Raw genomic sequence first — 22,267 nt, 5'->3', positions numbered from 1 at the left:
ACTGCTGCCCCCTCACGCCCATCCAACCCTCCTTCAGCCATCAGAGCTTCTGAGCAGAAGGGCCTGGCCCTCTTTACAGGCAATTCTTACTTCCCACCACCTTGTACACAAAGCTAGAAATTCCTCTTCCTCCAACACCTAGGGCAAGGCCCAACAGATGGCAGATATTCTCCAGCTATGTCATGAATGAATGAGTAAACTCCCCAGATTAATCCTGCCCTCCTTTTTTTCCATGCATTTGCTAAAATCAGTAAGTCCTCAGCTTTGCTAGTTTGTTCTACCTGTTTTCTGGGCATTTCTCCTTACAAGACCATAAGCTTCCCCAGGACACAGACCAAGACTTATTAGTCTCTGAGCCCCACCACGGGGCATTTTGGGGTCCTTTTCTTCTTTTTTTTTTTTTTTGGAGACAGGGTCTCACTCTGTCACCCAAGCTGGAGTGCAGTGGCATAATCACAGCTCACTGCAGCCTCAACCTCCTGGGCTCAAGTGATCCTCCCACGTCAGCCTCCTAAGCAGCTGGGACTACAAGCACATGCCAATATGCCCAGCTAATTTTTAGTACTTTTTTGGTAGAGATAGGGGGGTCTCATTTTGTTGCCCAGGCTGGTCTTGAACTCTTGGGCTGAAGCAATCCACTCTCCTCGGCCTCTCAAAGTGTTGGGATTACAGGCGTGAGCCACCGCACCTGGCCATGTGTCATTGACTAGCCTACACTCGAGGCATAGGTTGAGAGTTCAGCCAGCCTATGTTACTTGATCACAACTGTGGGCTCTGAAGCCCAGCAGTGGCTGGATTGGAAAGACCCCAGAGCTGCTAAATGGAGTGGATATGGAGGTGGGGGCAGAAGCAGCCCCGCCAGCCTGCTGAGGAGGACCAGGCCCCCTCCCACAATCTGTTTTTTCACCCTCCTCTCAAACTCCAAATATGCAAAGCAAAGTTGGGTGTCAGCTCCCCGCCATGCCTCTAGGTTTTCTTCCCCAGAAGGCAAAGTTACCTGGGACAGGAGAGGGAAAGCCAAAGTCGTTTCCGACAGCCACGCTGCTGGATTTAGATTTCTGGGATTCGTATTTCAATCGATCTGGAAAAGGACCACATTCACAGGTCAGGGAGGTTAGCTCCTGGGCTCCCAGGGGCAGGCTGGGCTGGGACACGGTAGTTTGCTAGAGGCTAAGTCCCCAGAATCACACATGAGCACACACGGGCACCCAAAATATGAGTGCACACATCTACCAGCTCTCAAAGAACCAGCAGTAAAAGAAACTACCGCCTGACAGCCATCTCAAATGTCAGAATTAAAAGGACTCAGAGAGACTGTAGAGTCCAAACCCCCTCATTTAAAAAGAAAGGCACGGCCAGGGATGGTGGCTCATGCCTGTAATTCCAGCACACTGGAAGGCTAAGGCAGGCAGATCACCTGAGGTCAGGAGTTCGAGACCAGCCTGGCCAACATGGTGAAACCCCATCTCTACTAAAAATACAAAAATCAGCCAGGTGCGGTGGCGTGCGCCTATAATCCCAGCTACTTGAAAGACTGAGGCAGGAGAAACACTTGAACCTGGGAGGCGGAGGTTGCAGTGAGCCGAGATTGAGCCACTGCACTTCAGCCTGGGTGACAAGAGCGAGACTATGTCTCAAAAAATAAAAAATAAATGGAAAAGCCTTGAGGCTTCCAGCACCTTTGCTGCAGAGCTGGGGCTAACCTTGGGCCTCAGCCCAGCCTTCTCCCTCCACAACTTGCTCCTCCCCCACCAACACACCATCAGTTACACACGCAAGCTCTCACGCTGTGGCCGTCACAGGGACAGAGCTCCACAGCCCTCTTGTCTCCTCTACCCCAAACGCACTCCCACCCTGCAGGGGAAAGGCAGCCAGGCTGGGGAGCAGGGTCTCCAACCTAGAGACAACCCAAATACCTGCAAAGTTCCAGAGCCCCTGCTCTAAAGTCTTCCACTCAAGAGCCTCCCCCGCCCTGGCTTTCATGAACCCAGTCGTTCTGTTTCCGGAGCTCCAGACACATCACGCCTGCCTTGGGGCTGGGGCTCTGTGAGGAGGGGCAGTGCTCTTCTCCAAGGCCAGTGCCTGGCACAGAGCAGGTGTGCAAAGGGAAGAAGGCCTAAGAGTGCACATTCTTCTTCCTCTGAGTCCCGAGGGAGAAAGGGGTGGGCTAGTGACCCAGGTCCCCATAGGCAGAATTCTGAGGCTCCCATGGGATAACTTGGTGGGAGTCATGCCTCAGTAGGACAGAAAGCACCTGGCCCCCTCAGCCCCCAGCTCAGTGTTTTCCTGAGCCCCAAGGCTAAAGCCAGCATCACCTCCCTTCTTCAGCCAGGGAGAAGTGGCTGCAGGCGCTGCCCACCTCTCTCCAGAGCGAGGAGGAAGTCGCGGTTCCGTTGCAGCTCCTTCATGAACTCCTCGTTCTGCAGGAAAAGCGCGATCCTCTCGTCCTCCAGGTACTGCTTCCAGCGGCTCTCCTGGTCTCGGGGCCCTGGCCCAGCCATGGCAGGTGGACCTCCCTCTCCCCTCCCAGGCTTGGGGCCCCCAGCGTTACCCTGAGGAGGGAAGCGAGCATGTTGAATGTGTACACACAAGGGTACATGTTGCACAAACGTCCACATCCCTCTGGTTGCACACACGCCCTGTCCAACATCCTCCAGCCCTCACCTGAGGCTCACACCTCCTAATGGAACCTGGTTGCGAGCCAAAATCCAACGGACAGGTCAGAGCCATTGCTGCAGGGGACACAGCAGTAGCCTAAAAACTATTTTTCCCCCACGCCACCGACCACCTCATACCTTTATCTACAACCTGAACAGTCCTGAAAAGAAATCTGCAAACTGTGGAACAGCCTATACGTCGATTCCCAAACTCAACCCTCTCCCTGCACCAGCAGCCTCAGGATGGACCTGCCCCGCTGTGGGGCACCTTGGGGCATGCCAACATCTAGCAAGAAGCAGCCTCTGGCCCTTTCCCAAGGGAGGAAGGGGGGTGCTCTGGCCCTCCACCATTGGCCACCGCATGCCCGCCTCTCTCCAGCCTGAGGTGACTGCTGCAGCAGACAGCCTCCTTAGGCTGTCACCTTCCCTGGATAGAACAGGAAACCTCCAGGCCCAGGCAGGAAGTGAGGCTTTCAGTTCAGCATTCCTGCCCTACGAACCCGGGGCAACAGAAATAGCTCAGCCTGGGTTTAAACATCAGGAAGTAAAACTGGCTGGCACAAATTGTGTGGGCAGAGAGAGATGCTGGACAAGCAGGTGGGAGTGGAAGGCGGGGGCGGCCCCCGTTACCTGTATGCTGTCCAGCTGCTGGGGCAGGATGCGGAGAAAGTCATCCGGGAGGTTGCCCAGCAGTGGTGGGTTCCAGTTCCGATAGCGTCTCTGGCTTGTAGGGGCTCCAGAGCCCAGCGCATCGATACTAGGGGATGGCAGGTGACAGGGAAGAGGAAGTCATTAAGCCCAACCCCAGGTCTCCTGGCCCCATCACACCAGGTCCTCAGGCAGGTCGGATCCTGCTCAGAGATTCCCATGGCCTCCACTGCCTCCAGAACAAAGGCACAAAGGCCCGTCACTCTGTCTCATCACTGGAGATGTCTCCACCAGCCTCAGCGAACTCCCCAGCCATTCATGCTCTCCAGTCACTCAGTGCCCTTCCAGGTCTCTGGACCTACAGAGCTGTCTGTCCACGGTGCACATGTGGAACTCTGCAGATTTAGCCATAGATGTTTACAAATGTCCCCTAAAGACAGCAGGGATCATATCCTTTCATGCTTCTATCCTAGCACCTACACAGTGCCACGCTCATGGTGCTGAGTGACAGGTATGGTCCAAAGGAACAGACACATAAGCCACCAACAGCACAGCCTGCTGCATGTTGGTTTGCTGAGGAAGGGGCATATGGGGACGCCAGGATCCCTACAGAGGGTAAAGCAGATCTGAGCTCCAGTTCTGGCTCAACCACCAGCCGGCAGGGTAGTCTTAGGTGGGCCCCTGTTCCCTCTAGGGCTCGGTTTCCTTATCTAGAAACTGCTGCCTCCCTGCCCAGGTGCTGGAGAGCCCTTCAGGAGGCCATGTCCTGAGCAGTGTTCTGAAAACGTGCGTGGAGATGTGAGTGTGGAAGGGATCTCGCTCTCAGGGTGCTCTGGGGCCGCTCTTTCCAGGCCCGTTGTGTGTGTGGCAGGAGCTCTGTGCCATGGCAGAGCCAACAGCTGGGCAAGGCAGTAGAGGAAGAGGGGGTGGCACACACCCTCCCTGACCCCCAGGCTCCCGCCCTACCGCCCTGGGCCTGAGGGCAGCTCGGAGCCCAGCCAGGAGCTCCCCACAGCTCCATGGCAGCCTGCAGCGTGGCAACCGCAGGACACGTGTTCCGCTGAATCAGGGAAACGGCACACTGAGAAGGCAGCCGAGGGCCGGGCGGTGGGGGCTGCTCTAGCTCTCGGGCCTGGCTTTGATTTGGTCTTCAGCTCTAGGAATCCCGCCCGCCCCCTCACTGGAGGGGAGCTTTTCCGGGCTGCCGCTGACTATGGAAATAACTTCCTTTCCTTTTCTATTTCGGGCGGGTGGCCGGTGGCGGGGGCGAGGGGAAGGGGCGGGGGCGGCAGCAGAAGGGATAACCAGCTGCTAAGTGCCTGGTGGGAGCTCAGCTCTTGCAGACTGGAGCCAAGGGAACTCCAGCACGCCTCGTCCACCCTCTCCCTGCACAGACACAGGGGGAGAGGGAATGGTCTGGAGAGCAGCTTGCATCACAACCCGGGACTCCCATTCCTAGGCCAAATTTTTTTCTACATCACTGCCACCTTCTGTCACTGTTGGAGGCTTCATTTTTCTCCAAAGGCCAGAGATGGGGAGAGAGGAAGCCTCATCTCTCAGGGTCTCGCAGACCACCCCAGGCTACAGCAGGGAGGGACCCTCGCCAGGGGTATTACCAGTTCTTGAGATCTCAGGGTCTTCATCTGGGACATGGGTGCCCACCCCCAATTTAACCACACCTCGGAGCCACCCAGGAAAGCAGTGGAGGGAGAACCTCAGAGGTGTACCTGGACCCCTCTAGCCATGAAGACTCCAAGTGGAGGAGGGCACAAGGTGGAGGAGGCCCCTGTTCTCAGCTGAGTTTCCTTGCTGCTAGGCCTGTGGTCCTGAAGGAAGGCCAGGCCCAGCCCCCTCCCGGCCCCTTGGCTGGCACTGGTAGAGATGAGGTCAGCCCACAGCTGCGTGAGCCAGGGGGCCCTGAGCACAGGCAGCCCAGGCAACTCCATTGTGGTCGGAAAGGAATGTCAGAAATGAGCTGAGACGCAAATAAAAAAAAAAACTTCCAAGGCTGTAATTTTGACGGAAAAACAGCAGGCGGCCTGTGTGGAAGGGTCCCCGGGGTTTCAGAGACTGACTGTCTTTCAGACAGATGGAGGGAAGGACAGACTGGGGGAGGGGAAGGAGGGAGAAGCTGGGGAGGATTTCCCAGCCCAGAGCCTCTGCCTCTGGACCCCAAAACTGCAACTTCAAGCCCCATCGGACCCCCAGGTTTACCCATGGAACATCAGACCTGATGGAAAGGGATTTCAGAGACAGGACTTCCAGGTAAAATTTTTGGTAAGAACTGGACATTGAGGTCCAGAGGGGGTTCAAGCCATGTCCCAGGACACACACATCATCCAGGCAAAACCTGGGCCCAGGGATTGTGACGTTTGAAGCATGCTCCCCGGGGTGGCCCTGCCTCTCTGTGCCCTAGCAGGCCAATACCCACGCTCCCAAACTCTGCCCCATCTGCAGGTTCTCGGCACCCCAGTGACTGGAGGTAGCAGATGGGGGCCAGGCCATTCCCCCACTCAAATCTGATCTCCCTCAGCAGCCAAAGGAAGATTCCTAAAACACGAACCTGATCGTGTCGCTCTCCAGGTTAAGGCCCTTGAATGGCTCCCCGCTGGCTGCAAGAGAAGACGGAAGCTCCCTGGAGGGCCACGGGGCCTTTGATCTGCTTGCCTTTCCAGCCTCACCCGCTGTTAGATACTTCCAGGAGGTCTCCAGATGAGCCCTCTTTCCTGCCTCCAGGCCTCTGCAAGTGCTCCTTCCTTTGCCTGAGCGCCTCCCTGTCCTCTGCTTCTACACATTACTGCCAATGTGGCCTTCAGGTCACAGCCTGGACATCAGTTTCTCCTGGCAGCCTTCCCTGCCCCCGTGTCTTCGGCTTCCCTAGACCCTGATCTCCTTGGCAGTGTGTGGGCAAACAGGCAGCACCGTATTCACCTCCACATCACACACACGGCTCAGCACATGTTCACACACATGGTTCAGGAGTGCTGTACTCACCACCTCATCATACACATGGCTCAGCACCTGCATATGGCAGGCAATCAGTAAATGCTGGAAATGAATGTCCTGGATGGAGGGACTGGACAAGGCACTGGAGATGGCCTAGAGGCCCAGGTCTAGCAGAGCCATCCTGGGGCAAAGGGATCTGTGCCTCTACTGAACACTGGCCTCTGGGGGAAGCTTCGCCCCTGGTCTCAATGTTCAATGTTAGAGCTAAACTCAGAGGCCAGCCAGTGTAGCTGGGGGACAGGAAGGAGCAGTAAACCACTGATTATAGGTCTGGTCTATACCTGGGTCTGTGCTAAGTGCTCCACACACATCTCATTCAGTCCTCCTAACAGTGCTAAGGTGGAAATTACTATTCCCGTTTCAGGTGAGGCAAACGAAGCTCAGAGAGGTTAAGCAATGAGCCAAAGGCCACCTTGCAAAGGTGCCTGAAGAATTCTAAGCTAGGCAGCTGAAGGAAGGGGTGGGGAGAACAGACCGCTTCTGTCTGACTCCACAAGTCAAGTTCTCCTCAGTGCATCCACTCCCAGCCCAGCAAAGCCTTCATTTCCTGAGTTAGGCTCCAGAACCTCAAGCAAGAGCAGTAACTTGTCTAAAGTCCACAGGGTCTCCTGAGCCTTGGTCTGGTGCTGAGGTTACCTTGCCCCCAAGTGGGGCTCCCATCACCACCCTGGCCCCCACCCACAGCAGGCTGAACACCCAGCCAGAGTAGGGAGGGAGGATGTGGCATGGATATCCATACCACATTTATACTGGGATTTTCAGCCAAGCATGATGGTATGCCCTGTAGTCCCAGCTATTTGGGAGGCTGAGGCGGGAGGACTGCTAGAGCCCAGGAGTTCAAATTCACCATGGGCAACATAGTGAGACCCTGTTTCTATTTAAAGAAAAAAAAAATCCTTTCTCTTATGGCCTCAGTTTTCCCTTCTGAAAAATAGGTGGAACCACTCTGCCTAGCAGAAACTGAACTTTTTGCAAAAGTGTATTGGAATATTAAAAAAAACAAAAAAAGGTGGGGGTGGGGATAGGCCTGGTGGCTTACATCTGCAATCCCAGCACTTTGAGAGGCCGAGGTGGGCGAATCACCTGAGATCAGGAGTTTGAGACCAGCCTGGCAACATGGTGAAACCCCATCTCTACTAAAAATACAAAAGTTAGCCGGGGGTGGTGGCACACATCTGTAATCCCAGCTACTCGGGAGGCTGAGGCAGAAGAATCACTTGAACCTGGGAGGCGGAGGTTGCAGTGAACAGAGATAATCCCAATGCACTCCAGCCTGGATGACAGAGTGAGACTCCAACTCAAAAAAAAAAAAAAAAAAAAGTCAAAGAAAGGAAAATCATTTAGCCCAGGGCTCTGTGATCTATCCCAGGCTGCAAGTCCTGCCTAGGTCTCACCCAGACCCACCCACTCATTCCCCACGTCCCACTCCAGTACAGCCTGCCAGCTCCTGGTACCACTCGTGACAAAGATCCCAGCTCTGTTCCTGTCCCTGACTCATAACACTTCCCTCCCTCCTCCCCTCAGTAACTTTCTAGGACTCTATGAGCTCCGTAAGCTGCAATCACAGAGATTTTTCTCATTCGGGAGGTGACAGGACACAGCAGTGAAGAGTGATTAGCTTTAAGTCAGAATGACCTGGATTCGAACTCCAGCTCTTAGTCTTGGGGAAGTTATGAAATCTCTCAAGGCTCAGTTTCCTCGTCCATAAATAGGGGTGATGACAACAGTGCCCACCTCTGCATTAAATGTGATGGTGTAGGTAAAGAACCTGCTCCGTTTCTGGCATTGGAAGGGTGCTTAGTCAATGCTAGCTACACTTGTATGATAACAGAGTTCACCACTGCTCTGGGGCTGTTCTGGGGAGAAGGGAAGATCTAACTGGGACAGGTGCCCTGTCCCATCGTCTCCCCACCCCCTCACCACTCCAGGCCTGAGCCATTCTAAGAAACAGCAGCTCTAGGGCAAAGAGGCCACACCCCGGCTCCAGCAGCCCCAGCACAAATGTGGAGCCCAGAAAAACAAGCACCCCAGAGACCCATGGGATCTTCTTGGCAACTACCTTGATTATTTATTTATTTATTTATTTATTTATTTATTTACTGAGACAGAGTCTCACTCTGTCGCCCAGGCTGGAGTGCAGTGGCACCATCTTGGCTCACTGCAACCTCCGCCTCCGGGGTTCAAGCGGTTCTCCTGCCTCAGCCTCCCAAGTAGATGGAATTACAGGCATGCACCACCACCCCTGGCTAATCTTTGTATTTTTAGTAGAGATGGGGTTTCACCATGTTGGCCAGACTGGTCTTGAACTACTGACCTCAAGTGATCCACCCACCTTGGCCTCCCAAAGTGCTGGGATTACAGATGTGAGCCACTGTGCCCAGCCTAGCTTCATTTTAAGCTTCCAAATTACAGAGTCTCTAACCTGGAAGAAGTTTCCAGGGACCTTGCAGTCTACCTCCCTGCCTCCAGTTATCAAACTACCTTAATGAAAGAGACTTGCTCTCATTGCTTAAAAATCCTCACAATATCCCTAGCCCAAGGATGGCAGCTAGCCATTCCATCAATTACTGATGACTGGCTGGGAATGCTGTGTTCTGTGTTAAGGAGGATCTGAGGCTCTGTCTTGACTCAGCAGGAAAGAGCACAGTGATGAATCAGCCATGTTTGCTGTGGGCTTGGGAGGGGAAGTGTCAATACACATTCCCTGTTTGTCATTCCTACTCTGGCATCTCCCTTGACTATAAGCTCCCAGAAAGCAGAGGCTGAGCTTTACTTAACTCTGTGTCCCATATGGTACGAGACATACCGCCTAGCCTAGAGTAGGAATTTAGGAAATGTTTGCTCTTGCAATCCTTACATTTTGCAAGTTCTCCTTGGTATCTAGCTAAAATGTCTCTTGCTGCAGTAGAAGCCTGTTCTTTGAGAATATACTGAGCGGTCCAGCCAAGTTTCCTGTTGTTTGTACACAGCCCCAGCCACTGATCCTCTTCCCTGCCACCCTGTGCTCTGAGACATGACAGATTCTCACCGGGGAGGCGGAGTCGGGGGAGCCAAAGGGTAGGGCCGGTCGAACACGTGCATGTGGTAGGCTGGCGGGGAGTACACAGGCGGGGGCTCTTCATCCGAGCTATCGGGTTCCAAAGTCCTTTCCAAGATCTAAATCAGAGGCAACAGAGAAAGAAATATTAATCATCCCTCCTTGAATTTAAATACCATTCAGACAAAATCAAGTGTGGGAGGGCAGGTATAATAAAGGAACCCTGTGTGTTGCTAGTGGGAGTGTAAATCGATACAATCACCACTTTAGAAAACTGCCTTTTTGAAAAAGCTAAACACATGGCTACCTCTGACCCTCCAGTTCTGGCAACTCCACAGACATCAAAGTATATGTCCCCAAAAGAATGTTCACAGCAGCATTCTCCCTCCATGTGCAGTTCAAATACAGGCAGAAACAAATACACAGTGGTAAGGGTCAGGGCGGTGTGCCCTCTGTGGAGCGGGTAAGGGTGGGAACAGATACCAGGGGCACTCCAGGTTCTGGGGATGATGGTTATTGAGCTGGTGCTGATAATGTGGAATATTCGCACTGTGAAACTCCACCGAGCTGCACGCGTGTGACTCATGTGCTCCTGTACCCATGCTATTCTTTGATGATAACATCATTCATACCTTCTCTCAAAGTACCTCCACGTCTCTGATCTCATCTTAACCTCGAACAACCTGGCGCTGTAGGATATGGCTCATTACCCCATTTGACACAGAAGGAAACTGAGGCCGAGGCTAAGTGACATGGCAAAAGCCACACGCTTTTTAGAACTGAGTCTTCAACTTGGACCACAAGGGTCCTTCCTTCAGGCACACTGGCTGCACACTCAGGTTGGACTCTCAGGGCGGAGAGTAGCAAGGGGAGTGCCCGGGATGCCTGCTCTCCTTCCCAAGCTCTTGTCTTTATCCAGGAGCCAAGAAGAGGGCCAGGGAGAGGCCAAGGACTGGGCAAAGTCTGGGGTCCTTCTCCACTGACCGACTTAGATTCTTCCCCAGAAGCCCAGAGAGGAGTTTGGGGCAGCTAAACACATGGCTACCTCTGACCCTCCAGTTCTGGCACACTCCGCAGACATCAAAGTGTATGTTCTCCTGCCTCGGCCTCCCAAGTAGATGGAATTACAGGCATGCGCCACCACCCCTGGCTAATCTTTGTATTTTTAGTAGAGATGGGGTTTCACCATGTTGGCCAGGCTGGTCTTGAACTCCTGACCTCAAGTGATCCACCATAGGAGGCGGCCCCTGACTGGGAGATCCCTCACCACACAGCCCAACCTGGCCTACACCTTCGCCTCCCACTCACTCCCCACAACTCTGTTCCCATCTCCTCCAAGATCAAAGAATATGGGAGGAGCTCAGAGGCTGTGAATCTCAGGTGCCCCAGAGCCCCCAGACCTCAAGTGAGTTTGCAGAAGTCACCATAATAATGCTGCCTGTATAAGCCTGGGCTGGGCCAGGCTGCACTGGTACATCTCTGCTCTTGAGACCAGCCATGCCCAGCACACACAGCCTCCCAGGGGCACCTGGTGGGTAGGGAAGTGAGCCTGTGCATGTGAGCACACATACACACACACGCGCACATGCAGACACATGCACACGTGCACTCTGCAGTGCTCTGCGCTTACATAGCTAGCTAAACCCAAGGAGGCCTCCCGCCCTGGAATGCACTAACGTTCTTTCCTTTGAGGCCAAAAGTATTTAAACAGATGCTTTTGCAGGAAAGGAAGAATGTAGCGCTTGGCAGGCCACTGCTCTGCTTATCCCAAATTTCCACAAGAAAGGATAAAAGAGAGAGAACACTGTAAGCGCTGCTCCTGTTCCCTGGCGACTCTCTGGTGCCTGGCACAGGACAGTGACCCAGCAGGTACCTGGTGCATTCTGAGAACTTGCTGCTGCTGTCCCCCAGCCCAGGCACCCTGTTTCCCAGACCCCTCTTCTCTGAGGGACAGGGCTCTGGGCTGCGGCCTTGAGGCCAGCAGTGGTGGGTCTCAGTGGCTGGCCTGGGCTGTTCCCACTGATATGGGTCAGAGTGAGGTGGGTGAGGAGGGGAGGAGAGCGCAGTAGAAACTGTCCCCTAAAGGAAGCTGCTTGGGGTTTCCCCTGACCGTGGCTAGTGGCAGTCAGCCCCCCAGACTCAGGGCAATCAGCCCTCCCCGGCCACACCAGGAGGCCCCCTCCTGCTCCTCTGTGCAGCCTCCCAGGGCAGCAAGACCAGACAGACGTTCATCAGAGCCTCCTGGAGAGGACTTGGGAAACACAGAGAAGGCAGGCGGCCGGCCAGGCAAGCTCCAGAATGCAGGGCCCGAGTCCCAAGGAGAGTAACCCCAGCAGCACTGCTGGCCTCCCTGGCCTCTCCCTCCCACTGCCACCGCCACAAAGAGGTTGTTCTTCTGGCTCTAAAGGTGCTGAAGTTTTTGGGCTCTGCAGCCTCCTGGCTTAACTCATTGTGGGTGATGGATGCCTGCCAGGTGCTCCAGGGGGCAGGGTCTAGGCCATTTATCTGACAGGAGATATTTCTCCATGGCAAGGATACCCCTCAGGCCAGCCCACCATCCATCAGCCCCTAGAAAGGGTTTTTTTTTTTTCCAGTCAGCAGTTATTGTCATTCCAGCTGTGGCTCATAAATTTTCCGAAGCACTTTCCGCTGGCTCAGGAGCTGCCTGCGTATGGGCCCAGGCAGAGTTCTAAAGGTGGGGGGTTGGGGAGACTGCCAAGGGAGGGGAGGGGTACCGGGAGGGGGCTCAATTTGGAGAGCAAGATTCTTAGAAAAACAGAAGTGCACACACAGCAAGGGCCTACCTAGGGGGTGGTGAAGCCTTGCAGAGGTCTATAGGACTGTGGGGGCCATGGACAAAGGAGAAAATACTACCCTACCTGCCAGACTGTCAGGGCAAATCAGACTGCAGAAAGGGTCAGAGCTTGCAGAGAGCTTTCTTTCCAGTTCACACTTAAAGCATATACAGTTGACTCTCGAATAACAAGAGTTTGAACTGCATGGGTCCACTTACAGGCAGATTTTCTTCCACCTCCACCACCCCTGAGACAGCAAAACCAACCCCTCCTGTCCCTCCTCCTCAGCCTACTCAATGTGAGAAGATGAGGATGAAGCCCTTTACGATGATCTACTTCCACTTAATGAATAGAAAATATATTTTGTCTTGCTTATGATTTTCTTAACATTTTCTTGTCTCTAGCTTTATTGTAGGAATACAGTATATGATACATACAACACACAAAATATATGTTAGTCGACTGTTTATGTTAAGGCTTGAGTTAAGGCTTGAGGTCAATGATAGGCTATTAGCAGTCAATTTCTGGAGAAATCAAAAGTTATATTAAAAAGTGGATTTTTGACTGCAAGGGGAGGATTCACTGCCCCTAACCCCTGCATTGTTCAATGGTCAACTGTATCTGCAGACACACACATACATACGCATACTCTCACTCTCTCTCTCTCCTTCTTTCTACAAAGAGGATCCATATTTTCCAATATTCCTTCCACCACCTACTCCAAGTAGATCAAAGGAGTGGTCTCCCAAGGAGAGAGACAATAGAAAACTGTACAAAGACAGCAGCAACATGTACTCATTCAACAAACACTCCCTGAGCGCTTGCTATGTGCGTGGATTGTCCTGGGTGCTGCAGATGACACAGGGATGAGCCAGATGTCTTTGCCAACAGAGCTTTTCCACCTCTAGGGGAAGTCTCAGCAGCACCCACTAAGGAGGAAAAGCAAGGAGACTTCGCCCTGCAGGATGGCTGATGAACAAGGGTGATAATAATGCCACAGCACAAAGTTTGTGAGGATTAGAAGAGATGACACATTGGGCCAGGTGCAGTGGCTCATGCCTGTAATCCCAATACTTTGGGAGGCCGAGGCGGGCAGATCACCTGAGGTCAGGAGTTCGAGACCAGCCTGGCCAACATGGTGAAACCCCATCTCTACTAAAACTACAAAATTAGCCGGTCATGATGGCACATGCATGTAGTCCCAGCTACTCGAGAGGCTGAGGCAGGAGAATCGCTTGAACCTGGGAGGTGGAGGTTGCAGTGAACCGAGATCGTGCCATTGCACTCCAGCCTGGGCGACAGAGCAAGACTCTGTCTCAAAAAAACAAAAAACAAAAAAACAAAAAAAAGAAGATATGATACATCTAAAGCACTTAGGATGATGCCTGGCACGGGTCGGGACTCAATAAAGAGTGGAGTTAAATCCTGCTGGTCCTGGTCTTGTCCATGGCTGCATGTCCCAGATGGCCCTGTGGACAACACCCCTCTGATTAACAGGCTCTGTGTGCCTCACCCTTCTGCACCAAGCACCTCAGGCTCTGCTGATACTGGGTGGCCAGATGTCCACTGAACTCGGGTGGGACTGGAAAGGACTCACAACCTCCAGCAGGTGGGTACTGATGCAGTACGCAGGTCCCCTCTCTCCAGCCACTTCCCTGGAGAGACTGCTTGGCTATGGCTCACTACTGTTTCCATCAGGCCACAGTCAGAGGGATTTAACTGGCAAGTCTGATTCCTCACTCCCTTTCCGTGGCTATGCTCCCAGGATACAGCCGCACTCTTTTTCTTTTCTTTCTTTTTTTTTTTTTTTTTTTGGAGACAGAGCCTTGTTCTGTCACCCAGGCTGGAGTGCAGTGGCATGATCTCGGCTCACCGCAACATCTGCCTCCCGGGTTCAGGCGATTCTCCTGCCTCAGCCTCCCGAGTAGCTGGGACTACAGGTGCGCACCACCACGCCTGGCTAATTTTTGTATTTTTAGTAGAGATGGGGTTTCACCATATTGGCCAGGCCGGTCTCGAACTCCTGACCTCATGATCCGCCCCCCTCGGCCTCCCAAAGTGCTGGGATTACAGGCATGAGCCACCTCGCCCGGCCCCAGCCGCACTCTTTTTCTCAGCGTCAGGGCTTTGTCAACCTCATTGATCTCCTCTCACTCTAGGACCCTGACAGATGGTCGTGCTGCCAGTTCCCTAGCCAGTGAGGCACTATTTCACCTCCCAGCCTCTGCACAAGCTGTTCCCTTTGCCTGCACACCCTTCCCCCGGCTTCACTCTTCCTTTGGGTCTCAGCTTAGGGTTTCGGCTTAGCCATCGCTTCCTCCGGGAAGTCACTCCTTTCTGCTGCTTCCACGTCTCCATCGAGCACTTACCACTCTGGCCGTCAGTACCCGACTCGCGCTTCTAGTCCACACTGGACTGTGAGCTCCAGGAGGGCAGAAATTTGGTCTGACTTGGCCACTAGCGGACTCTACGCCTGGAAGTGGAGTTCAGTATGGTGGGGTGGGGCCCAGGCACCTGCATTTTTAACAAGCACCTTGATTCTGATGCCTCCTGACTCAGGGTCTAGTGCCACGTCTCGCAAACCACTGAGTGGGTGCTCAGTGTTTGTTGAATGACTGCATGATTTCTGCCCATAAAATAAGGTGACTGACGGATGGTACTTTTCCCTAGGGGAAGTAAGGCTGCTTGCTAATTAGAACCCAGACAGTGGAGTAACCCAGGTCCTCTTAGAGGTTCCAGTGGTGGTTGGAATTACCCGGGCCGTGCCCCTACCTCCAGGGGGATGCTGTCCTCCAGTGGTGGTTGGAATTACCCGGGCTGCGCCCCTACCTCCGGGGGGATGCTGTCCTCCGAGTCGGAGCTGTCCTCATAGACGCCGCCACCGCCGCCACCGCCCTCCAGGTTCATCTGCAGCAGCTGGTCTATGGTGGCATCCACAGCGCCGCTGTTGGCGCGCAGCACGCATTCGATGATGTCGTAATCCATGTTGGGGAACATGGTCTTGAAGTCGTCCATGGCCTGGTTGAACTCCAGGCGGCGCACCTGGCGGGCAGGCCGACTGTTGTTGAGCTCCTGGGGGGCGGCCGTGCCTCCCCCGCCCCCGCGCGCCCCGGCGGTGCCACCCCCGCCGTTGCCGCTGCCGCTGCCGCTGCTGCTCCGGCGGAACAGGCTGGTCATTTTGCGGAGCCGCTTGGGGAAAATGTTTCTAGCCGGCCGCAAAGCCCCTTCCCCAGGGTCTTTCCGCTGTCAGCCGCTTGCTTGCCCTGCGGTCTCGGGCAGCTCACTCCTGCGCCTCCTCCGCCCCGGGTAGCGAGGCAGCAATGGGCTGCCGAGAGCTCCGGGTTAGGAGAGTACGGGCGCGGGGCCCCAGGCGGCCCTTGGAGAGCGGTCCTCGCGAGGCGGTGGCATGCGGGACCGGGCCGTGCTGGGGCTTGGCGGCCGGTCATCCACACCCCCGGTGCATCCTGGCACCGGCTTCACGGATGGTCCCACCTGAAACCGAAAGAGATGGAGTCAGGGCCGAGGCTAACAAAACATGAGCTCAGGGTGGCGGCCAAGGGCTACTAAGAAATGAGGGCAGGGAGCCGCGACCCCTACCACAGGCAAGGGAGGCTTGCTTCTTCCTCATGCTTTCTCCCCGGCTTCAATAATGAAACCCCCACAGTTCTTTACTAGCACAGGACAGCTACCAGTTAGCAAGGGATTCCTCCGACCCAGGTGCCATCCTAAGTGCTCTATGTGGGCCAACTCATGACAATACTGTAAGGTATGTGCTAGTATCCTCATGTTGCAGATGGGAAAAGTGAGGTATAGACGCTGAGTTAGTGGAGGAGCCAGGATTTGAATCTGGGACATATGGCCCCCAAGTCACTGGTCTCTACCATTACACATACTGCCAAAGACCCCTGAAGACCTGAGTGAGGCAGGAGGGGCTCTTTAAAGATGTCCTGCCTCTCTGATCTCTAGTCCCTGTTCTCATCTTCCCACGTCACTGCCCCAACATCGTGGTCCCACCACCAGGGCAGGAATCTTGTGCAGAGCTCCATCGAACCCCGGGGGACAGCAGTGATGAGAAGCGGGACCCTCCAGTGTCACCGGGAGCTTCCAGCCTGAGAGAGGAAACAGGGTTCCATCCTTGCAGAGCCTCGGGCTAATAGGGGAGGCCCAGTTCCCACTCTTGGAAAACTCATGTCAGGCCCTAAAACTCAGTCCATTCCCCTGAGAAGCACCAGCCCAAAAGAGAGATGCAAGGCCATTGTCAACTCCTGGACTTCATTTTCCTTACCCCAATGTCAGGCCGACATGTTTTATTTATATCACAGACACGTTTGTTCTTATGGAACACTCAGTGTCCTTACATATTTTTAAAAATTCTAGAAGTTTTTTCTCAAAGTTGTCTTGAGAAACCATATACATCATAAATTGTTTTTTTTTTTTTTTTTTTTTGAGACGGAGTCTCGCTCTGTCACCCAGGCTGGAGTGCAGTGGCGCGATCTCAGTTCACTGCAAACTCCGCCTCCCGGGTTCAAGCCATTCTCCTGCCTCAGCCTCCCAAGTAGCTGGGACTACAGGCACCCGCCACCACGCCCGGCTAATTTTTTTTTTGTATTTTTAGTAGAGACAGGGTTTCACCATGTTAGCCAGGATGGTCTCGATCTCCTGACCTCATGATCTGCCCGCCTCGGCCTCCCAAAGTGCTGGGATTACAGGCGTGAGCCACCGTGCCCGGCCATAAATTCTGTTCTTATCCCCACCAAGCCCAGTTCCTCTGCCCCAGCCAATGTGTGTCCCTCAGCCCCCAGGGTCAGCACAGTGTCCTGACAACATGTATAGGTGGAACTGAAAATCAAGCACAATGAGGGACCTTAATCTGCCACAGAAAACCGCCCGGCCCACTCAAACCCAGGCATGTAAATCACTGCCAAGGTTGCATTTCTGTTAGCACAGACCACTGGGAATGGAATGCGCCTAAAAACACCAACTTCTGACAGTGGCAGCTTTATTTTAAGGGACAATTCCATCAAATAATATCCTTGAGTTTGATGAAACAGGTGCAAACTTGTTTTCACTTTTCTAGGACTTGGAGTCACAATCTTAACAGCTGATATAGAAATGTGTGTTTTTTTTTTTTTTTTTTTCGGTCTCACTTTGTCGCCCAGGCTGGAGTGCAATGCTGTGATCTTGGTTCACTGCAACCTCTGCTTCCCAGGTTCAAGCAATTCTCCTGCCTCAGCCTCTCGAGTAGCTGGGACTACAGGTACACGCCACCAAGCCTGGCTTTTTTTTTTTGTATTTTTAATACAGATGGGGTTTTGCCATGTTGGTCAGGCTGTTCTCAAACTCCTGACGTCAGGTGATCTGCCCACCTTGGTCTCCCAAAGTGCTGGGATTACAGGCATGAGCTTCAACGTCTGGCCAAGATGTTTTTGTGAGTACATCAACCCCTGAGAAAATCAGTTCACACTTTAGTGTGTCTACATCTCGATTTTTTCTTTTCTTTTTTTCTTTTTTTTTTTTTTTTTTGAGACAGAGTCCGGCTCTAGCCCAGGCTGGAGTGCAGTGGCGTGATCTTGGCTCACCACAACCTCCACCTTCCAGGTTCAAGCAAGTCTCCCATCTCAGCCTCCTGAGTAGCTGGGACTACAGGCACGTGCCACCACGCCTGGGGCTAATTTTTGTATTTTTAATGGAAATGGGGTTTTACCATGTTGGCCAGGCTGGTCTCAATCTCCTGGCCTCAAGTGATCCACCTGCCTCAGCCTCCCAAAGTGCTGGGATTACAGGCGTGAGCCACTGCGCCCAGCATTGTTTTTTCTTTGCATATACCACCATAAATGAATTTACTTTACTAAAATGTAATCAAACCATAAATTCTATGCAACTAGTTTTTTCCACATAATAAGATATTGTGGCCATCTTCCCATGTCAGAATACATAGGGCTACGCCATCATTTTTAGTGCCTGAGTAGCATTCTATTGACTGAGTGAAGCACGATTTATAATCCAACTCCCTCTACCCCATCTCTTCCCAGATGAGCAAGTCAGAGCCCAGAGACGCCCAAGCCATTTCACAAGAAGACACAGAGGGGTGACTTCAAATGATCAGTCCAAGAGTTTTGCTGTGAGAAGGAACATAGGAAGGTAGCCAAGTATGACATGGCTTCCCATAGCTGGCTTTAGACAAACCAACACCCCTACACCCACATCTCCCACCAACCCACACACATCAGAAGAGTATGCAGCTTCGCCTCGGCCGAAATGCCCTCCGAGGCAGGGCTCCACCCTGACAGCTGCCTTTGTCCTGGGCTCTGGGGACCTGCCCTCAAGCCTCTAACACAGACCTCAGGGCCAGGAGGCCCCAGAAGCTGATGCCTTGGGCTACTGTCTGCTGTCCTAGTGTCATCACACACAGGGGTCAGTGACTTGTGTTAAGGCCTTCTGGAGTAAAGCCATCATCTCTCTGCCCCTCCAGTAATTTACTAACAGAGATGGAGGGACCCAGGTCTCACTCTGCCAAAGGCAATCCCTCGGAGAAAGATGACCTGGGCCGCCCCCAGGGGAGGAAGAAAGAAGATGGCAAGACCGACATTTTCCCCATTAGCAGCCCTCTGGACAGCTCCCTCGGGTTCTGGGCCTCTCTGAGTGTTGAGAAGCTCCAGAAGCCTCGCACTCTTGCCACTTATAGGGAACACGCACCAGTTCAGACAAGGCCTCCGCACTCCCCAGCTGTGGGACCTCAGACAAGTCTCCCATCCTCTCCGTGGCCCTATGCCCTCATCTGGATGTATCCCTTAGGGGGTTTCAATGGGAATGAAATAAGATAATCCTCAGCACACTGCCTAGAACGTGGCTATGCTGCATTCGAGTTATCATTGCCCCAGGAGGCTGGTAAAGAGCCAGGAGCAGTGGGTAAACTGGCCAAGCTGCCCTCACAGGGGGGATGGGGTAGGGAGATTCTAGGAGGGTCTTCCCCAGCACCTGGATGTCAATCCCTGGAATTCTTTCAGCCCTCTGTAAGGAAATATTGATCCTCATGGCCCCAGGGGAGGCTGGGCTGGCCTGGGCAACTGGAGACACAGCAGCTCAAGCAGCCGCTTCCATTTGACCCAAGTGCAAAGCTTTGAAAGCATCCTTGTGGGGACCACAAAATGTAAAGGACTGACAACTCCAGCCCAGCCCCACACCCTGCCTCACATTACAGGTGAAGAGCCTGAGACCCAAGTCTAGGAGGGAGTTGCCTGAGGACACACAGCGAGTAAAGGCAAAGTCTAGACTTTTCTATCAAAGGGTGGTTCTGTGGATGAGGAGAGTGGCTCAGAAACAGTAATGGGAAACACAAGGAAGCAGTAATGGGAAGCATTTTGATTAACAGAAGTACCATTTCCACAGGACTCTATAAGGTCTCAGAGACTCCCAGGCTGCCTATAGTTAGAACCAGGTGGACTATAGAGGCCCCCAGTTCTCAGAGCACTGTCCCTCTCTCCCCCTGGCTAAGCTCAGGGCAGAGTCTGAGGCCATGGCTGTGGTGTGCCTGGGAGCAGGGTCAGAGCTGTCCATGCCAGGCTGCCTTTTGCAACTAGCACTGCTCAAATGAAAAGCAGTTTAAAATACGCGAAAGGATTAAAGCAAGTAGGCGACAGGTTTACGAGCCTGTGCCAGGTGCTTTCACATTTAATCTTTATTACAACTCCATGAGACAGGTGTTGCTGTCTCCATTTCATAGCTGTGGGAACCAGTTCAGAGAGGTTGGGTAAATTGCCCAAAGTCACACAGCCAGTATCTGGAGAGGCCAGAATAGGAACCCACTTCCTAAGAGGCAAAAATGCCAAGTAAGGCTCACAGGGCTATGAGCCAAGGAGCATAAGAAATTCAGCCATGTGTGCCCCAGGCTCAGGAGACTGGGCACAGCCCAGAGGACATTTCAGCACAGGAAACATGACCCAGACAGCATGGTAGCAAGGTCTCTTGGCTCTGCTCCAGAGCTGGCTCTGTGACCTTGGAGAAACCATACCACCTCTCAGAACCCCAGCTGCTGAGCACTGGCAGGGAAACAGAGGGACATAACCCCTGACTGGCTTCTGAAAAAGGAAGCAAACAACCCACTGGGCTCATCAGACCTCTCGGAGGCTGACTCAAAGGCTCCCCTGAACTCATGGTTGTGGATGACCTGGAGACTGGGAAGCAGAAACCCCACACCTGTCCTCCTCCAGGTCCCAGGAAGCCAGGATCAGAGTGGCCCTCCACCTCCCCTGTGAAGGAATCCAGGCCTGGCAGGGGCAGCAAACAGCCAACCTCCTCTCCTAGCATAAGCACGCAGCCAAGGCCTGAGTCACTCCCGGCTTGGCCCACGGAGGTGGGCAAGCTGCCCCAGTGCAGTTCATCTGGCCTTGCCCAAGGTCATCCCAGCCAGCCTCCTGCCTGGTACATCAGGGCCAGCGAGGGTCTGCATGGGGGCTGTGAGAGCTGGTGAGCCAGAGTCCTGGGTGCACTTTGTGACCTTAGTAAGGCTGTGTGACTTGGGGAAATTGTTTCATTTCTTTGCACCTCAGCTCCCTCATTTGTAGACATAGGGAAGGAGTATTAATAGAACATACACGGGTACCTGGCGTATAATAAGCACCAGTGACACAGGCTGCTGTGGCTTGGGGCACAGGCCTGGGACCTTTTCCCGGGCTAGACTCACTCCCTGAGCAATCTCATCCAGCCCCATGGCTTGGAATACCATCTGCATACTAAACACTGGCTTTCATGTGCTCCGACCTCTCCCACGGGCACTCCCCTCAACTCCACACTCATACAGCCTGCTTGCTGCCTCCACTTGGACATCCAACAGCAGCTCCAACAACATGGAACCATCCGACCTGTGATTCCCTCCGACCCCAACCTGCTCCTCCCCTGCCTTCTCCATCTCTGTTAATGGCAACTCTCCCTGGCTCCGGCCAAAACCTTTGGAGTCATCTTGGAGTGCTCTCATTGTCTTATACTCTATGTCCAATCTATGGCGAAGCCTGTCTTCCCCGTCTTCCAAATGATTTCTGAATCTGGCCACTCCTTACCACCTCCACAGCTACCACACCCTCCCTAGCTCCCTGCCTCCCACGTGTTGGCCTAGAGACCCCTCATCACAGGGGTCATGCCCTTCCTCTGCTCCATGCCTCCCAATGGCTCCCATGTCCCTAGAATACCCAGAGCTTTACTGTGGCCAACCCCCATGGTCCTGCCCATGACACCTCGCTGTCAAATGTGCACGCACACATACAGACAGAGCCTAACTCTCTGCGGCCACCTGGATCCTTGCTAGTCCACCAACGAGCCAAGCACACTCCCACCCAGGGGCCTCTGAACTTACTTTTTCCACCAACTGCTACGTTCTGCTCCCACATATCTGCATGGCTCCCTTCCTTCTGGTCCCTACTCAACCATCACCTTGAGGGGGAACAGAGTGGCAAGTCCACCCCCCAACATCCCAGTGTTCCTAACCCTTTAGGCTTCCCTGTCTTCTTCATGAAACAGACCACCTTGAATATTATACATTTGTCACTGATATCTTCTCCACTAGAATGTAAGCTCCATGAGGGCAGGGGCTTTGCTATACTCACTGTGGTATCCCCAGTGCCCAAATCAGTGCCTGGCATGGTCAATAGACATTTATTAGGCGAATGAGTAAAGAAGGGAAGGAAAGATGGAGGAGTGCCATAACTGTGGATTTCCCTCCCTTTCCTTCCTCCTCCGGCTCACAGCAATGATGGGAGGGGCCTTTTCAGTTTCCAAAGCCCTCTCTCCCCTACACACTCATTTACTCCTCACAACAAACCTAGAAGATATATAAGGGAATGCGTTATTATCTCACTTCACAGACAAGGGGTCTGAGGCCAAGGCAGCCCAGTGACGTGGACACAAGGCTGATGGCAGGCTGCCCCTTTCCAAGCCAGTGCCAGCACCAGGGGGCAGGAGGCTAACCCCCTCCTAGATCTGACTTGACCTTCCATTCTGCCCCCCAGGAGGACCAGGGCCCAACCCTGAAAGGTGGGAGTTAGAACAGGAAGCCACAGGTCCCAATTGCCAGCACCTTCCTGTGTCCCACCCAGAGGCCACTCTTCTGGAAGGAGGGTAGGACTCCTCAG

At 53.5% G+C, this 22,267-nt stretch overlaps 1 protein-coding gene across 5 annotated transcripts in view; it reads right to left on the bottom strand.

Annotated features, from left to right (window-relative positions):
- The window catches only part of CUEDC1 (CUE domain containing 1), a 94,208-nt gene that overhangs the window by 8,646 nt on the left and 63,295 nt on the right, over positions 1-22,267 (bottom strand). For all 5 annotated transcript variants that reach the window (XR_008679734.2, XR_008679735.2, XM_031011429.3 and 2 more), the window contains exons 2-6: positions 14,973-15,635; positions 9,340-9,467; positions 3,288-3,414; positions 2,360-2,552; positions 998-1,081 (exon numbers count right to left, since the gene is read on the bottom strand). Coding sequence is in view for 3 of the 5 variants with exons in the window: in XM_031011429.3 (XP_030867289.1) it covers positions 998-1,081; positions 2,360-2,552; positions 3,288-3,414; positions 9,340-9,467; positions 14,973-15,320 (880 nt within the window). In the remaining 2 variants the exon portion in view is untranslated. The remainder of the gene's footprint in view (positions 1-997; positions 1,082-2,359; positions 2,553-3,287; positions 3,415-9,339; positions 9,468-14,972; positions 15,636-22,267) is intronic.

This window comes from Gorilla gorilla, chromosome 4, assembly GCF_029281585.2.
Source record: "Gorilla gorilla gorilla isolate KB3781 chromosome 4, NHGRI_mGorGor1-v2.1_pri, whole genome shotgun sequence".
NCBI lineage: Eukaryota > Metazoa > Chordata > Mammalia > Primates > Hominidae > Gorilla > Gorilla gorilla.
Note: the sequence above shows the minus strand (reverse complement) of the source record. Positions and strands in the feature narration are given on the sequence as shown.